This window comes from Eptesicus fuscus, chromosome 11, assembly GCF_027574615.1.
Source record: "Eptesicus fuscus isolate TK198812 chromosome 11, DD_ASM_mEF_20220401, whole genome shotgun sequence".
Taxonomy (NCBI): Eukaryota; Metazoa; Chordata; class Mammalia; order Chiroptera; family Vespertilionidae; genus Eptesicus; species Eptesicus fuscus.
In genome coordinates, this window is record NC_072483.1 from 80,471,360 (window position 1) to 80,489,644 (window position 18,285).

General features: G+C 45.9%; 1 protein-coding gene across 4 annotated transcripts in view; it reads left to right on the forward strand.

Annotated features, from left to right (window-relative positions):
- Window positions 1-1,293: 1,293 nt before the first annotated feature.
- The window catches only part of KLF7 (KLF transcription factor 7), a 92,125-nt gene continuing 75,133 nt past the window's right edge, over window positions 1,294-18,285 (forward strand). For 3 of the 4 annotated variants that reach the window (XM_028151162.2, XM_008145233.3, XM_008145236.3), the window contains exon 1: window positions 1,294-1,856. In XM_028151162.2, coding sequence (XP_028006963.2) covers window positions 1,755-1,856 — 102 coding nt within the window. In that variant the 5' untranslated portion in view covers window positions 1,294-1,754. The remainder of the gene's footprint in view (window positions 1,857-18,285) is intronic. The other variant, XM_028151164.2, reaches the window with a different exon arrangement.

Below are 18,285 nucleotides of genomic sequence, written 5' to 3' on the forward strand. Positions count from 1 at the left end.
TGCACTAACCATTTAAGGTCAAGAAAACAACTGGTCAACCCTAAGCACCAGCGCGGTGCAGGCTTTTCACCTCCCAGATAACGGGATCTCCACCTGCACCTCTCTTTGTTATTCCAGCTCCAGACCAGCACGCTTTCCCCTCCCGGCAGACACCTCTCCCCAAGCCACCTGGGGAGCCTCAAGTCTAAACCTCCCGCCCGCGCCCAGGTTCCCGCTCTTCTTTTTAACACACTTAAGGCAAATGTCCCCTCCACTGGGAGTGGGGCGCCCGGCCCGGCACCCGCGGGGGGTCAGGAGCCTGGGGCGGCGGCGCGCACCGGGGGCGCGCAGCGCGGGGCGGGCCGGGCTGCCTCCGCGCCGCTCCCCTTTGTTCGGAGCCTTCCTGCAGCGCTTCCTCCTCGGGCGCTCGCGCTCCGCACCCGGGCAGCCGGTGGGGAATTTGTGAAGGGGTTTTTGGTGCCTTTTTCTTTCTTTTTTTTTTTTTTTTCGGTTTACTTTTTAGTAACTGACGACCTCCCCGGCACGGCCTCTCCCCTTCGCGGTTCCGGAGGCCCCCGTGCCGAGGAGCGAGGCGGGGTGGGGAGTGTCACTGCCTCCCGCCGACGGCGTCTCCGCCGGTCTGCCGCCCGCTCCTCCTCCTCCAGGAGGCATCCTAACCCCGCAGTCCGGACGTCCACACCTCCGGACCGGCCGCGTTCACGCCAGAATGGCGACGCGGGACGCCCCCCCTCCCCTCCGATGGGGCGCCGGCTCCGGGCGCCCTGGGCTCCACCAGGCACCTAGGCGAGGGTCGGAGGCCGGAGCTCGGCCGCGTCGGGCCGCCCAGGCGTCCCGGTGCCGGAGCGATCATCGCCGGGGCCCTCCCCGTCCCTCGCGTTCGCGCTCCCGGCCGAGGAGCGGCGGCCTGGGCCCCCTTATATAGCCCTCTAAAAATAGCTCGCCGCGCGCCGCCTTGTGAGGCAGCGGGGAGATTCTCCACGCGCCAATCCGCGCTCGCCGCCAGGGCCAAGCCCCGCCCCGGGCCCCGCTCCGCGCTGCCCATTGGTCCTCAGTGACTTCATGAGCCCCCTGTTTACCTTACATGGTCACACGCGGTCTAAAGGACGCCCTCCTCCGAGATCCCACGGCTGCGCGCCGAGCCGGGCGGAGGGAGGGAGTTTGGGGAGGGGGAAGAGCAGGAGGAGGAGAAAAAGGAGGAGGGGGGGGGAGGGGGAGAGACTACAAACTAGCAAGGATGGGGTGGGGGTGGGGAGGGAAGGGAAGGGGGGGTGGGGAGAGAAGCGATCGCGAGAGAGAGAGAAAAAAAAAAGCAGCAACCTCCCAAAATAAAGAGCAAAGATTGCATTAGGAGCGAACAGCGCTGCAGAAATAGATGGCAGCTTCGTGTCAGTGAGTTTGCATCCCCCTTCCTGGTCCACGCGCTGGAGCGATCAGAGCCCTGGAAGGGAATTGTTACTCCCGTGGAGAAGTCCCCTCTTCCTGGCAGCCGTCTGCACTGTACACGCTGGATGCCTCTCTCCATCCACCCCGCTCACTCTCTCCTCTCTCACCTCCTCTCTCCCTCTCTTCTGCATTGATTTTTTTTTTTTCTCTCCTTCCTTCCTCCTCCTTTTTAGTTGACTGAAACAAAACAAAACAAAAGGGCCACTGGATGTCTGCCTTCTTGGGGGGTGAGCCAGACAGACTGACAAACAAACAGACCCAACTGTGTTCCGGGGAGGGTTTCTCCTCCCGCTTTGCCCGGCAGCAGCAGCATGGACGTGTTGGCTAGTTATAGTATATTCCAGGAGCTACAACTTGTCCACGACACCGGCTACTTCTCAGCTTTGCCATCCCTGGAGGAGACCTGGCAGCAGGTGAATGATTTAAATTACTTGTGTAAATCGTGCGGTGGCGGCGGAGACGCAGGGGCTGCGTTGGTGTGGGCTTCGGGTTTGAGTTTTTGGTTTGTCTTATCCCCCCTCCATCCCTCCCCCCTTTTTTTTTTCCTCTTTTGGGCTGTTTGTTGTTTAAAATGTGTTTGGAGACAAGTCATCTGCGTTTACCTCTCCACCCACCCCCTCGCCCCGTACTGTGCCGAGCGGAGCAGCCGGGGCGAGCTGCCTGCGTCTCCAGTCACCAACACACATCCCTGCGCACACGTTGTCGGGCTCCCGGTCCCCCAGCAGAGACCTGCCTAACTTCTTGGGGTTCGGAGGAGCCGAGTGGCAATGTGGGCTTAGGGTTTTACGAGCGGTGGCTGACAGGAGACCGCGTCCGTACATGCACGAGCTGGGAACCTTAAATCCGGTTCATTTTTTGTGTGTGCTGACAACCATCAGATTGGGGTGGGGGGGGGGGGCGAGGGGAATAATATCAATAAAGAACGGGAACTTGATTTTGGGATTGGGAGGTGGGCAGCAGCCAGAGAGAGGAGCCCAGTGACAAAAGATACTCAAGGATACCGAGTAGCTGTGTCTAACGCTGACCGTGCATTGTAGGTTTCCCCAGTTCAATGCCTCCAGAAAGAAAACACCCTCTCCGTTGTGTCCTCGTTTCTCTTTTTGTTTTGTTTTGTTTTGTTTTGTTTTGTTTGGGGTCCCTCTCCAGTTAAGACAGCACAACCTCCCACAAAGGACAGTCTGTGCCTCCGTGCCTCTGACTTGGTCTTCGAGGACTAGTTAAACTCCTAGGATGCTGAAGGGCACCAGTGCCAAGTTGGCTAGGTGTCCCAGGGAGGGCAGAGGAGGGCTGGTGACAAGTTCACTGGGCTTTGGGAGGTGGAATAAAGTGCTGGTCAGTGACAAGTACGAGCGATCTGCTGCGGAAACAGTGGTTTTCTCAGCGAGGATGAGGAGCTGCCGAGGGGGGCATTCTGCAGGAAAGATGGTGGGTGGGGAGGTTGGGGGGGGGGGCATGGGTATTTTTTGAAAATTCTACACCGTGCCCGAAGGAAAGGCCAAGGAAACGGTTTGGATTTACACATGGGAAGTGTGAACTTGCCCAGCTCATCTCGGAGAAACCCGCTTGCCCTTGGGGAGGGCTGCGGAGGCTTGGTGTGTGGCTGCTCTTGTAACTTCGCTCTGTGACAGCAGCTTGTTAAGGCTAATGAACGGCTGATTTTCCTCTGCCAGGATCCAAAGCAGGATTGCCAGTTTGAGGCTGGGCTGTAACAGTGGCTGCTTTAGCGAGTGAGGTTTGGCTTTTGGTACAACCGGCCGAGCGGCTGAGCTGATCCTGACTGTACTATTGTTACTAGCCGCTGCGGACCCTGATCAGAGCCTGCCAGTTTCCCTCCAGGTATTGGCCTCTGGTGTCTGTGTGTCCACACATGCATTCCTGCCCAAGGATGCTGGCAGGTACCCTTGACTTTTGTCTCCCTCTAAATGCACACACAGTTCGCACGTTTTGAGCGTAAGGCGTGCTTCTTCAGGGCATCCTTTCCCCCATCCGTAATAAAACTATCTCAGGAAGGGTCTCACTATATCTTCTTCCTCCTTTTAGTTCACATCCTAATTAAACCCAAGTGCCAGAATTTCATTTTCTGAGCTAGCCTTCATTTCACACTCTCAGCCCCACTGGTGTCAAATGGTTGGGTATTAACAACTGTCTAGACAGGTTAGGAAGGGAATCTGTTGATTTAGTCAGCCTGCCTAAGGCAGCTCTTGTTTGTGACTAACTGTTAAGCAGTGTTGGAGGGAAGAAAGTTGGCTTTATTTGTTTCAACGTTCCCTCCAGATGAATCACACAACTTTGTTTTGGTTCAAGTTTTCACAGTAGTAAAGCCTGCTTTTGGGGAAGGCCTCTCCAGAGGAAACTTGCTTTTCTAGATTGGGGTAGACCATCTCTGAGAAAGCCTAGGTCTGTAAACAAACATCATTGGTTTGATAATTAGGGGATGTATTCCATCTATTGTTTCTTCAGGAGCCTTCTCAGCTTTTCCTTACCCCCTGTCCTCCCTCCCCCCTCAAACCACCCCCCTTCCAGGAACCTCTTTCACCGCCCCCCCCCCCCCCGCACCTCCTTCCTTCTGTCTTGCCTTAACCCTCTCCAACTGCCAACTAACCTCATCTTAAAAGCCTTTGCCGAGCTATGCCAGGGGCACACACATACCGAAACAGAACTTGTGGGGAAGCACTCCTAAATAACATGTGGCTCCGAGAAGCTTGCTGCTGTGGACTCTATAGTCACAGCTGCTCTATATAAAGGTGACTCTGACTCTTAAGTTCATACTGATGACAAAACCTCCAACCTCTATCTCTTCCTTCCCCCTTCTTCTTACCCACCCCCTTCCCTCTTCTGAGTGTAAGGAGGGGGGATGCTTATGTGCACTGTTGGTTCCAAATCAACCATCAGATGGTGAAATTTTGAGAGTCCTTTGCTCAAAAAGGCTCAAGAAGGTTGCTTCAAAGAACCCCAGGCAGGAGGAAGTTTCCTCATGCTCTGGAGTAATCAGATTTTAGAGGTCAAATAAGGAGCAATTATTAGATGTTCTCCTGAAAGTGAGCAGTGTACCTGGTTTTGAGGAGATGAGTGAAATACAGAGATTCCATATAATCTGATTTGACTTCGTTTATAGAGAAAGAATGGCTTGGATGATAAACCCAAGAACATCTGTGCATTTGAAAATTGAGGATGAACTATTTGAGGATTTTATTTTAAACATATGGTCTGAGATAACTGTCCTGCTTCATAGTCAGTGAGCCTACGCCGGCCCTCCTGTCACGGATTCATATTTTGACATTGAGTTTTCAGGCAATGATACCTTATCCACATACATCTCCCAACGCTGAAAATCATTGCAGGTATAATTTTAAAAACCAGATGGACTTCCTACATTAACTGCTCTCCACTCCTGGGCTCTGACTGCATACTTAAGCACTTGGCCCAAGGAACATCATCTCTGCCTGTCATATAACTATAAATTACACTGTGCTTATGTGGTCTATTATTTTATGGAATTCAGCTGACGCACAAGTCTTAAGGCTACCAGCCTTAACCTCTTTGGAAACTTGCAGGAAATTTTTCCAAGAGCTGTCTGAGCAAAAGTAGGAAAACAGTCAAAAGTATGACAGACGCTAGAGTAGCTTAGAGGGTACCACTTGGTGATGGATAAAAGAAGAGCCATTCACGAGTTTTGTTGGCAATAGAAAACATGTTTTTTTTCTGGACCCACTGTTGAGTTATAAATAAAAAGGATTTGATAAAATTTTCTTGGTTGTTTGCCTTCGGGAAGCTACAGAGACTTTTGGAATTTGGATATATTCTTTATCCCCAGCCTGCTCTTCCATCAGTGCAGGTCAAGTAATGATTTGCACTTAGCTGTGCTGTCTATAAGTCTTATCTGCACTTAGCTGTGCTTCATGCCATTGAGGAGCATGGCATGTTTACTTGAAACCTCTTATGGAATTATGCTTGTTGTTAATGCTGATTCATAATTGGCAGATGGGGTCAGTTTCAGGCCTCCCTTTTGCTCAGAGAAAAATTTTCCACTGCTACTGGAAACAAATAAATAAATCATAGAATATTCCTCCCTCCTCCCCCATTTCCCCATTGTTTTAAACTAATGGCATACTTGGCTACTGGAAGAACTAAAACGTCCCCGTAGCACTGCAATTTCAACTCGGCTTCAGACATCCTGAAACACTTTCACAAGGGCCTTCGGTACGAGGCATCTCTAGGGGACAACCTACAAAAATGGTTGCCTTCCAAGAACAGCCTCGTGGTGCAAGGGATGGGGTTAGGTCTGTGAGCGGCATTGCTTCTCCCTCTCTAAGGTGATCTTGCCTTTGCACACGGCCTTCTACAGGCCTGAGCAGCCAGGTGCTGTCTCAGCCAGGAAGACAAAGCAAACCGGAGGGTCCCTGCCTCCGCAGGTTTGTCTCTGTCCCCAATTTGCAGAAACCCTTGTCATGAATTAGAATTTCTTGGCAACAGCACCACCCAGGGAAATCTGTAGACACAAAGGAGCCGTGCTAACCACACTGAAAGGATAAAATAGCTGCTGCTTTGTAAAAAGAAAAAAAACACAAGTGATTTGTGTGCTCTTCAGTTACCATAAGTCTATATATTATTTTTACTTGAAACAGTGTCCTGGTAGATGGAGAAAAAAAAATTAGAATTGCCCGTTATCTAGAATTTCTGTATAAGGATGCAATCCCTAAATAAAAGCTAGCTTTGCAAATGAAAGCACGTGTGAACGCAATCCGTCACACACTTAGCTTTTCTTTAATAGATTCTCTTTCGTGTTCTTTACAATAGATACATCTTTGTGTAGGTGCAGGGGTTCTCAACCATTATCATTCACTCAACTTGTCTGCTGTTTGGTGTCTGCAAGTGGGTGAACGTTACAATGCAGATATTTCTGCTACATCTGTCTTTAGTGGGCAGTGTGTGTGTGTGTGTGTGTGTGTGTGTGTGTGTGTGTGTTTGGGGGGCATAAAGGAAGTGCTGACTTCTTTGTTCTCCATAAAATTCCGCCCCCCCCCCGCCACTTCTTATCCTGATGGAGAATGTGATGTTGGGGTCCAATCCATTTAAAGGGCAGGACAGAAGATGCACTGTGACAGCCGCACCCTGAAATGATTTATGTATGGGCATGCCAGAGACCTTCAGCCTCCAAATGGGGCTCTTGCTCCCTCCCAGCCCATTCTAAATATAAGTGCCAATGGGGCCTATTTGCCTGTCCACTTAAACGGGAAGAGTTTAGAGAGGGTCCTAATGGGGCTTTTAGAAGCCATTCTCTTATAAATCTTCAGGTTCTCCTCCCTTCAGAGAATCCCTGTGTTTTAAATTTTGAGTACAAGGAGGCATTGCAGTCTTCTTTAATCACTCCGTGCCTATTGGGGGATGAAGAATGCAGCTTACTCTGGCCAGTCCCAACTGGCTGGTGTTGGTAGGATAGCCGACCACGCGGCTTAGTAGATGCCCCCTCTCTCTGCAGTTTGCAGCACGTGTAAGGGTGGTTTTTTTTTTAAATCACCTTTGCTGAACCCCAAGACTGGCACATGCGGAAACCGCCTCTGTGGTTCTGGTTCACTCCGTTATAGCAGCTAGCGTGTGTGCTGGGACTGGGACTTGCTGAAAGTTTAGGACAGCTCCCCAGCTTAACCTGAGTGGTGCCAGGAGGGTGAGGGGTGGAGATGTCCTCTCTACAAATAAATCCCTTCGCTTTCCCAGATCAATAAGTGAATGCTTGCTTTGCATACGCAGGTGGAGACGTTTCAACCCAAATTATCAAATCTTACCAAGCACAGTGATTAGGAAGCTCCACAGCCACTTCTGCTAGTATCTAATCATTAAAGTTACAGGTAACACTGACAAGTTAAGAAACACTCCTCCGCCCAGTGACGTTGTGTGCTATCTTGGAACATCCACAGGAGAAAACATCCTTATTCAATTTAGTGTAAGAGATTATTATGCTAAGCAGAGTAAGCCAGTCAGAGAAAGGCACTTTGTCACACGATCTCCCTTATATGTGGAATCTAATGAACAAAATAAACTGACAAACAAAATAGGTCCAGAGACTTGGGTACATGGAACAGACCTACAGATCTCAGAGGGGAGGTGGGGGGGGGGAGAAGAGATTAACCAAAGAATTTACATGCGTATAGGCATAGCCCATGGACACACACAATAGAGTGGGGAAGGCCTTCGGTGGGAAAGGGATTGGGTGGAGGAGGGAAAAGGAGGGTGGAGTGGGGGACATCTGTAATACTGTCAACAATTAAAAAAAGAGTCCCCGCAATAAACCAGGTATTGCCGTTAGTAGGACATGCTTTTACCTAACGTTGGTCATGATCTTGCTCCTCCCCCTACTTTGCCTTTATTTTCTGCTGCTGATTTGGAGAACTATTTTTACTGCCCTGAGTCCCTTTCGGTTTCCTCACATGGTGTTTTGGTGCGACCCTGAGGACTTGGTCCAGCTAAGTGTATTGTGTCTGTTGCGCTCTTGTCCATCGCACGTGTGCTGTGTCCAGGTTACAGCTGAGCTGAGCAGCAGTGGGATATGGGTCCAGGATCAGCCTGCTGGAGATGTGACTTGTGATTTTCGTAGTGAAACCATTCCTGACTGGCCTGGTAGATGTACCCAGTCACACCTGGTGGGGTTTTCTTTGTTTATACTAACACATGGACAGTATTTCGCAGTAAGTGCTTCATTCCTCGATCTGGTTATGTGCAAAGTCCTGTTTGGGTGATGCAAAGTTGAACTGGGTCTGGATTCTGCCTTGGATGGGCTTGACTCCAGTGGGGGAGAATAAGCATGTTCAAAATTAAGCAATAAAAAACTAGAATACAAATGCCAAAATAAAGAGATTTTAAGTCCTCTGAGTTTTTGAACACGGAACTGTGTCTGTTTGTACTTACCACTTTATTGCAACCTTGTTTATAAAACATGCCCGAATTTTACTAAGTTCTGTTGTTCTTTTAGCTAATGGCATGTCAGTCAGGGGCTGGTGGCCCTTTCAGGACAAATGAGTGTACAGTGTGGAAACACATGTCTGTCCGTAATGGCCAGGAAACAGCATCCATGTCTGTGTCATTCGGAAGCGATTAGAGGTAATTAACATAATTAATGTAGAGCCATATGCAATATCTATTTCTGAATATGGGTTTATTGACATTTCCTGAGGGTCATATTGAAAGTCAGGCCCCAGGCCTTATACCAGAGCTAGGAGCATAAGCTCTTAGAATTTCTTATCCTAAAAGGGTCTTCAAACACTAGGGTTGCACCAGGTGGTTGTTAAAGCCAGACAAGCCATTGATCCTCCAAGGTCACCTACTGTTGTTATTGCCAAAGGGCCCAGGACTCTCTTGGATGCCGGGATCAGTTCACTTGCTTTTCATCACCCTGTTCTAAATAAACTTGGGAGTCACTTACCATTCTTTCCTCCGCTCTCACTCTCTCCCCTTAAAGGGAGGCAAGAAAATCTTGCTTTGACTTTGGACAGTACTAGTACATGGAATTGTGGAATTGTTTGGGCCCTAAATGAATATCTTGAAGAAGGCTTATATGTGTGACTTAATCCCTTTTCCACTTTTAATAATGTGTGGTAACCTGGAAAATGTATGTTGCCCTGAATAACAAAACAGAATAATGTCACTTGAATAATAACAAGTAGAGTGGGAATAAAGTGGGGGTGGGATAATTGAGGTAATGTGGTGGGGAGTTGGATGGGTGATAGAACTTGGGGTTTTATGTAGAAAGCGTCAAAACGTGAAATGGCTTTGTCTCTGACCCCTTTCCAACAAAGGGACTGCCGGAAACGAACAGCAATCATGTGCCAATTCAGAAAAATCTTTTAGACGTGTTTTTAAATTTCTTGAGAGGATTGGATAGGCAGTGAGGTTGTGATGTTGTACAAATTCAAACAGAAAATACTGAATACTGTGGTAAGCAGTTGGGAAGAAAGTCAGCTTCTGGGAGGCTTTTAAACAAGCCCTTTTGGGGCTAGAGGTTGAAGCAGGCCTCATTTTCACCATCTCCCTAGTGAGGAAAGGAAACATAGGGTTGCTTGCCACTCCTTTGGCCAGTGAGTGTTTGCCCTTCTCGACCCAATCTCTGGTAGTTATGGTGGTGAAACTTCTTTGTTGGAAATCATCTCACAAATCTGTTTCATCTCTAAGATCTTCAGAACTGAAATTTCCATCCCAAATGGAGGCTACTTCATTTCCTCAAAGCTATAATCTACATCTCCAACTTCGGATATTTTCCTGAGTTTCAGGCTCACATGTTTGAATTGGAAACATGAGACTGACAATCCTACAGGCTTTTGGGGTTGTCGCAGGATCACTAGCTTAAACTCATCAACTTCTTTCCTTCATTTCCTGGCTTTCTGATTTCTTGATGTGAGCTTTCTTCCCGTATCTAGGTTTGAAGCTTCAGTCATCTTTGGCTCCTCTCTTTCTCTTAAATCTAATCAGCTGAGAAATCCTGTTGATTTGACTCCTCCCATACTTCATATTCTTCAACTTTCTGTTCCCTCTGCCATTGCCTGAAGGCAGCCCCTGTCACCTCCCCTAGATTGACTTTCTACTTCCATCACCATGGTTTCAAGTTGTCAGTGGCGCCCTGTTACACAGAGGATGGAGCAAAACTTCTAAGAGTCAAGACATTCCAAGACTAGGTTTAGAGAATAGTTACAAGTTTCACCCTTTCATGTGTAGTAAATGCCATCCAAATGGATGACTGTGCTTTTCCTGTTTCTGTTTTTATGTCATTTCCGTCAGCCTTTTCCTTCCTTCCTCTTCACATCTGATTCTCTTTGTCCAAATTCTACCCATCCTTTAACATGATGTCCCATCTTCTAGGAAACTGCACCCCTTTTCTTTGGCCAACAATAATTGCTACTATTACATTCTTGTGTAGAACTTTTTATTTCCTCCTGCTGCTTTTAAGTTTTGTCTTGTATAGCTTTCCTTTTTATTTTATTTTTTTCCTTCTTGTCTTAGTTTTCCAGGTGGATTGTATGACTTAGAGCAGACTTGATACCTTGGTTATAATTTTGATAATATACTTTTGGTATAGCACTCATCAGGTTCTTAAAGAGCGTTGTGCTAGGCATTCAATGGATATTTAAGGATTATCATATGACTTGACTGAAGATTTGCCTGTGTCTATAGCAATGGTTTTCAACTGTGGGGTACCCCAGACAAACTAAATCAGTATCCATTTGGTAGAATGGATAGGCATCAATGTTTTTTAAAGCTTCTAGGTGATTCTAACATGTAGCTAAGACTTATAGGGTTAATATCATATATATCAGAGGTGTAGGCGCCTACTCCATGTATGGAAATAGTTCATTTCTTATGTAATTGAATGTAAGTGTAACAGAGGTTTATACTAAAGAAGGGCAGTACTGGTGGATATAGTTCATGTAGCTCATTGATTAATAGTGACTGCTTAAGTGTTATTTCATCCTTTTTGTTTTTGGTTTTCCTCACCTTCTAGTATCTAATGCTCATTTGGCTCACATTTCCTGTGACCCACTAGAGGTTTGCTTAACCTGGTCAAATTCCATTTCTGGTACCTTTGTGATGTTGGGCATTAAACTTTGGCCATGCTGTGCTTCAAATAATTCATTCTTGGAAGGCCCTTGACCATGATTTTCCACTTACCTCAGCCTGTGCTTTGGTTGTAAAGGGATGGATGCGTGTATGAACATATGTTGGATGATGCCGGATAGGCATTAGGTAGTAGCTCTCCATACTTCTTACTGACCTCACTATTTGGAAGTAGACTCTGTTTATAAGGAATTTCAAAGGACCCATGTTTCTAGTAAGAGCAGCAAAAATAAACCGTGGGAGAACTGCCACTGAGGACATTCAGGCAAGGAGGCTGCCTCCCCGTCCGTGAAGGCTTAACTCTTGTGGCAGTGACCATGGGCATGTGGTGATCTTCACAAAGAAGCCTTAGAAAGGCCTGTATTTCCAACTGTAATGTTTGCCAAAATGTATGTACTGTAGCTGCATCCTTTCATCTGTAAACTGTCTTTGATGGGGGTAAGAAAGAACATCATGAGAAGAGCTCAGAGCTTAGGGTTGAAGGATGCCGTTTGGAAAGCTCAGTCCAGCTGTGAAAACTGCAATTAGCCGTGCAGCAATTGCTCTGGAAGGGAGTGCCGGCCTGCTCCTGCTCCTGACCCCACTCCCACCCTCACCTTCCAGAGCCCAGTTAGCAGGAATTCAATGGACGGGTCACAGTGCAGGCTCTCAGTTTTGGAGAGGCAGCACATTTGCTCAGTGTACAAAGGAGTAGAATTACATTCCATCTACTTTTACCTTTTGAGCTTTTGTTCTTGGTTCATTTGGTCACGGTAGACCCTGTTAATAGAGCACAGCTCCTGCCCATGAGGGTGAAGATGCCTTCTGTGAGGGGGTCCCAATGCAGATAAGATTTTCCTGTGAGCTACCTGAGGTGCTACTCGATGTAAATTCACTACTGTGTTCCAAGATTGTTCAGCCTGGCCTCTGCATTTGCCTCTCTATATCAAGGTGCTCCTTTTCTCTAATATGGACCAAGAGATTATTTCTCTTGTTTGCTTGTGAAAGTCTAACAAACATCTTTATTGAGCTTTTTGTTCTCAAAGGCTTAGGGTGTTTTGCTCACAATCTCATCATTGGCACATTCCTTCTGTAACTAAGGAGCAGGCAGATGTTACAGAATTTCCCTTTCAGAGGTGAGAACATGGGGCAGAGGAAGATTTAGCAAGCTGTCTTAATGTGGCTACAAAGCAAATGACTTGCAAAACCAGTGGTGGAACACACGTTCCCCTTCCCTCTTTCCTCTTTCCACTTGGCTAATCTTCCTATCATCATCATAAGCATCATTAATACTATCTAATATATGTCAAATACTCCAAACAGATAATATCTTTTGAGCACCTTATATGCAGCATTTCATTCAATACTCATAACCACCCTGTGTATTACATATTCTGTTTATTCCCATTTTGCAGATGGAGACGTTGAGGTTAGCGATATTAAATGGCTTGCCTGAAGTCACACAACTTGGAAGTGGTTGGGCTAGGATCCAGACCCGGGAGGACAGCTCAGCACTGAATTTTTACATTTATATTCACTCCTCCTTAGGTAGTAGGCACCAAGCCAGAAGCCTAAGCCCGGCGACCGATGGACCTGTAGGGAGTTGCATGGTTCTCGGGTCTTTTTACTGGGCTTTGGTTTTCTCACTATAAAAAGACTAGATTGTGCTAAATCTCCTTAAGGTCACAGTGTTTTGTAGTAGTTAAGTTACTTGTAGGCTTTGAAATCTGGCAGAGCTGGATCCTTGAGAAAGCCACATAACATCTTTGAGTCCCATTCCATCATCTGTGGAATGGAGTTAATCATGCCTACATGAGGCCAGGCAAGCTCTCTGGTCCTGTGTCTGGCACGTAGCATCCCCTCAACAAATGCTCTTTTCTCCCCTATTTTCAGCACTTCTTCCTCTCCTCAATGCTCTTTTTTTAAATAGTATCACTTGTCTCTCTAAGACAAGGGTGGGGGACATCCATACCGTGGGCTGTGTAAGGCCCAGGAAATCATTTGGTCTGGCCCTGCCAAGGCATTCGGGGTGAATAAATTAAATGTTTGACCAAAATTTAGCAGGTTAAATTTTAAGTTTATAATTTTGTATGGCCCAGGAATGATGTTATAAATATCAAAATGGCTCTTGGCATTAAAAAGGTTCCCCCTGCCCTGCTCTAAGGTCCCAGTGATCCTGGCATATCTAAGAGAAGGTGAATGATGGAGGCTAGGCAAGGGAGTGTGCTGAGCATTGGACATGGTATTCTTTTATCCATCCACAGGAGAGGCTCTCATGAAGTTACTTGTACTTAGAACTGGGGAAAAACAAGCAATACTCATTATCCCCAGAACTGACCTTAGTTTGACGTCCTTAGAATTTGCTTGGCCTGCTCATGCAAATATCCAACCCGTTCCCCTTTCTTCCTCTCCAGTTTTACTTATGACTTACTGCTAAGTTTTTCCAGCATACAGTTATTTTTTTAAGGGCCGGAATTAGGCACATATAACATAATACAGTACTGGTTACTATACCTGCCATTTCTGCCTTACCTGATGACTGAGCTTACAGCAGCTTATGAGAGTGAATGAGGTTTTATGAGATCTATAAATATCTCAGATAGGATTTTTATTTCATTTTCCCCCTTCAAATAAGACATAATGGAAGCACTCACATACACAAGGAATATTTTTTCTGTGATAAAGTAGGGTGTTTTTGAATTGGCTTCTGAGAAGCAATAATTTGATGTGGCTGTTCGTGTTGGGAGTTCTGTGGGGGAGGGGGAAGAATCATGCATATGTTGCTATAAAACTCAAAGATTATTTCCTCATATGGAAGGTTTAGCCCAGCACCTATGGAGAGATTTATTTCAGAGATGCCAGCCCTGTGTGCAGGCTGCATTCCCTCCTTCCCAGGGGCATGTATTTGTGTTTTCTTAGATACATAGAAACCATTGGCTGGCTGGGGTGGGGATGGAGGGCTCCAGGAAAGAATGTTTTCAGTTGTCCCAAGGGAAGATGTTTTCATTCTTCTCCCCACTTCCTGGATTTCCTGGGAAGATTTCACACCACTTAATAGATTGCAATGAGATTTTTTTCTCTTAAAAAAAAAAAAAAGTCTTAAGCATATACAATTTTAAAAAACACACATTAACCAATACCAAAAATAAATTTTTAAAAATCTTGCTCGTTGGGGGTATCTGCAAGGAACCCTGAACTTGTAAATTTAAAAAATGTTTTTTATTTTAAAATAATAAATGGCATCAAATCCTTATGGTATTTAGATTTCATTGGCTACATTTAAAAGACTAATGGAACTATGTTATTTTTTTATTTTATTATTTTTTAAAATCTTTATTGTTGAGTTTATTACAGATGCCTCTCTGTTTTCCCCCCATTGCCTCCCTCCACCCAGATCCCGCCCGCCCTCACCATCCTATTGTCTGTGTTCATAGGTAATGCATATATGCATATAAGATCTTTGTTTAATCTCTTCCTGCCCTCCTACGCCCCTTCTCTCTGAGAATCGTCAGTCTGTTCCACTTCCATGCCTGCCTCTGATTCTTTTTTATTCACCAGTTTATTCTGTTCATTAGATTTCTTAATCGTTTATTTTGATTTTTGGATCCAGTTGTTGATAGGTGTGTATTTGTTGCCATTTTGTCGTTCATATTTTTTATCTTTTTCTTCTTCTTCCTCTTCTTAAAGAATACCCTTCAACATTTCATATAATACTGGTTTGGTGGTGATGAACTCCTTTAGCTTTTTCTTATCTAGGAAGCTCTTTATCTGACCTTCAATTCTAAACTATAGCTTTGCTGGGTAGAGTAATCTTGATTGTAGGTCCTTGCTATTCATCACTTTGAATATTTCTTGCCAATCCCTTCTGGCCTGCATAGTTTCTGTTGAGAAATCAGCCCCCTTGTAGGTAACTAACAGCTTTTCTCTTGATGCTTTTAAGATTCTCTCTTTGTCTTTAGCCCTTGGCATTTTAATTATGATGTGTCTGGGTGTGATCCTCTTTGGGTTCCTCTTGTTTGGGACTTTGGTGCTTCCTGGACTTTTAAGTCTATTTCTTTCACCAGGTGGGGGAAGTTTTCTGTCATTATTTCTTCAAATAGGTTTTCCATATCTTGCTCTCTCTCTTCTTCTGGCACCCCCATAATATGAATATTGGTACGCTTGAAATTGTCCCAGAGGCTTCTTACACTATCTTTATATTTTTGGAATCTTGTTTCTTTTTGCTCTTCTGGTTGGGTGTTTTTTGCTTCCTCATATTTCAAATCGTTGACTTGATTCTCAGAATCCTCTACTCTACTGTTGAATCCCTGTATGTTATCCTTTATTTCAGTCAGTGTATGCTTAATTTCTGACTGGTCCATTTCTATGTGTTTGGCCTTCTCACTAAGAACCTTGAAAGTCTCACTAAGTTTCTGGAAGATTCTTGAGTAACCTTAGAACTGTGGTTTTGAATTCTATAGCCAGTAGTTTGCTTTCTTCCATTTCTTTCATTTGTGACATGTTTCTTTGTCTCTGCATTTTGGCTGCTTCCCTGTGTTTGTTTCTATGTATTGGATAGAGCTTCTGTGGTCTCCTTGAGTTGGTAGAGTGGCCTTATGTAGAGGGAATCCTTTTGGGGCCAGTGGCTCAGCCTCCCCAGTCACCTGAGCTGGGAACTCTAGGTGCACCCCTTTGTGGGCTGTGAATACAGTCTTCTTGTAGTTGAGCCTTGATTGCTATTGGTGTCACTGGAGGAATTGACCTCTAGGCCAATTGGCTGTGAGGACCAATTGAGACTACAGTGGAAGAGCTGCTGTGCAGGAGACACCCCTATGGAGCAGGACTTGCTTCAGTGGGGCTTTGGTGCTCACTGAGTCTTCCCCCTGGGTCTGTTGCTTATGGATGTGTAGAGTTTTAATCTAATATGGTCTGACGCTGACCACTGGGTACACTGGCTCTTGGGTCTCCAGGGAGGTACAAAGTCAGCCACTGCCTGGGGCCACCCAGCATGAGTTACAGAGAGATCTGCAGATTCCTCCTCTTTGTCTCAGGTTTGGAAGTGCCCAGATGAGGTTCAGCTATGAAGCAAGGCAGGCTGGTACTGGTTTGGGGCTCCCTGACCCAGCTTCAGCTTATTTGAGATTTTTAAGGACAGCCTATTCATATGCAAAAGCAGCTGCAGGCAGTTTGGGTGGGGTTGTAAATTGGATGGGAAGGGGTTTTAGGGAATCACCAGGGCGGAGCAAACAGAAATGGCTGCCAGTCTGCCCTGCAACCAGGGAAGTGCCAGCACAGGAACAGTGATCTCTGTGAGTACCGAGTACCTCCGCCTCTCCTGGGAGAAAGCCACCCCCAAGTTCCTATCCAGATGCCAGACAATTGTGTCCCCCAGAGCCTCACCCTGGTGCTGGAGCTCAGAGGAAGCAGAACCTTGTAAGTTCAGTTGATGGTGCTGGCCTTTTAAGAGGAACAGCTGGGTCTCCAATAGCCTCTGTGTCACTGAGCCCCAATCTGCACTGGTTTTTAGAGCCTGTAGTTATGGGGACTTCTTTTCCCAGCTCTGGGAGTCTGGGCTGAGGGTCTGGTGTAGGGCTGGGACCCCTTTCTCCTCCTGACGGCCTCCACAGAGACATTCTCCCTCCCGATTAAAAAAGGGGCACATGTGGGTGCCAGACCCGCCGGTTCTGGGCCTCTGCTCCTCCTACCAGTCTTAGTGTGCTTTCTTCTTTATTTCTCTAGTTGTAGGACTTCCATTCAGCTAGCTTTCCAGCAGTTCTGGATGATGATAGTTCTGTATTTTAGTTTTAATTATGATGTGGTTGTGGGAGGCGGCAAGTACAGGTGTTAACCTATGCTGCCATCTTGCTTCCTCTCCCTAAAAGCCGTGAGGGTTCTAAGTACTTCACTTCTACCTGTAAAATGGAAGTCAGACACTCCAGTTGCCATTTGTTGTTTGGGGCCATTATGACAAATTTAACTACAGATTTAACTTTTTTTTTTTAAAAAACTTGAATATCTGACTCTATGACTATTTAGGGTTTTTGTTTCTTTGTTGTTGTTTTTTTAGCACAACCTCTCCTTACATACACCTTCCCCTGTTCTCAATCGCTTTGTGTTTAATTAGGTGATAATTCAGTTTGTTCTCTGAAGGAATCAAAACCATGTGAGTTTAGTACATCTGAACCAAAAGCATGCAGAGGATTTTTACCTAATGATGTTTAATTTTTTCTATTTAACAGCATCTCAGTGTGCAACATACCCCTAGCACTTTGGTACAGCTACATATACTCACTCCTCTGTGCTTATCATCAACTGATGTGACTTCTCCGATCCTCAGTGTCCTTGTGTGTATATTGTGGGGTAGAGTTGGGAACAGTTACACGATCAGAGAACAATCAGGAAGCGCCTCGGCTGAACTGGCTTGGAGAGGTGTTTTATTTGGCCAACATACATGTTTCAACTTTCTTTTTAACTTAAATGCTTTTAGACAGATCGTGCACTCTTCAATTAACCTTGTCCCCACTATTTCCACCTTGCTTCACTTCTGATCTCTGGCCTGGTGAGCACGCACTGGAGTTTGTGACCCTCAGACTGGCAGCCCTCTCAGGCCCCTTCTTCTCCGTAACGCTGTGATTCGACGACACCCTTCATTTCTCCATCTCAAGCTGACTTGCTTTCTACTCTCACCCAGAATCTGTTTTCCATTCTTTTTAGATTTCTCTGCCTTGTTCAATGTCTTGGTCCAGAACCCTGTTTTAATAAAGCAGCTTCCAAATTGCATGTCAATTTCTCTTAGTTATCCAGGTTCTGTTGTAGATCATTGAAATCTGGGATGGAAAAGACCATCTGGTTTACCCCTCTCCCCTCCTGGGCTGAGCAGTTGCTCCAGAGCATGTTCATTCCTTATTGGCTGGTATTTGCAACATTGTCCAATTTGGAAACGGACTCTTAAGTTTCCTGAGCAGGCAGCCTCTTTTCAGTCTAAATGTGAGCAAATGGAACAATACCAAACAAAATATACATGTATATATATTTTTTGGTGGGACAGCGCTCATTAACAAATGACCACGATTGTCGTGGTTTCTTTTCTCTCCCAGAGACCCAAGTGGTCAGCGGCGAGAAAAGCTCCTTTTTGTGGAAGAGAAGCATGTGAGCCGTTCTGAGGTTTCTTAGTCTGACATGGAGGCATGTTGTATAGAATCCCATTAACTGCTTTCACTGCTTACTTTTTGTGGAAGTGGATTTTTATGTGACTCGTTTCACAGAGGAAGTGATGCTTTGTGT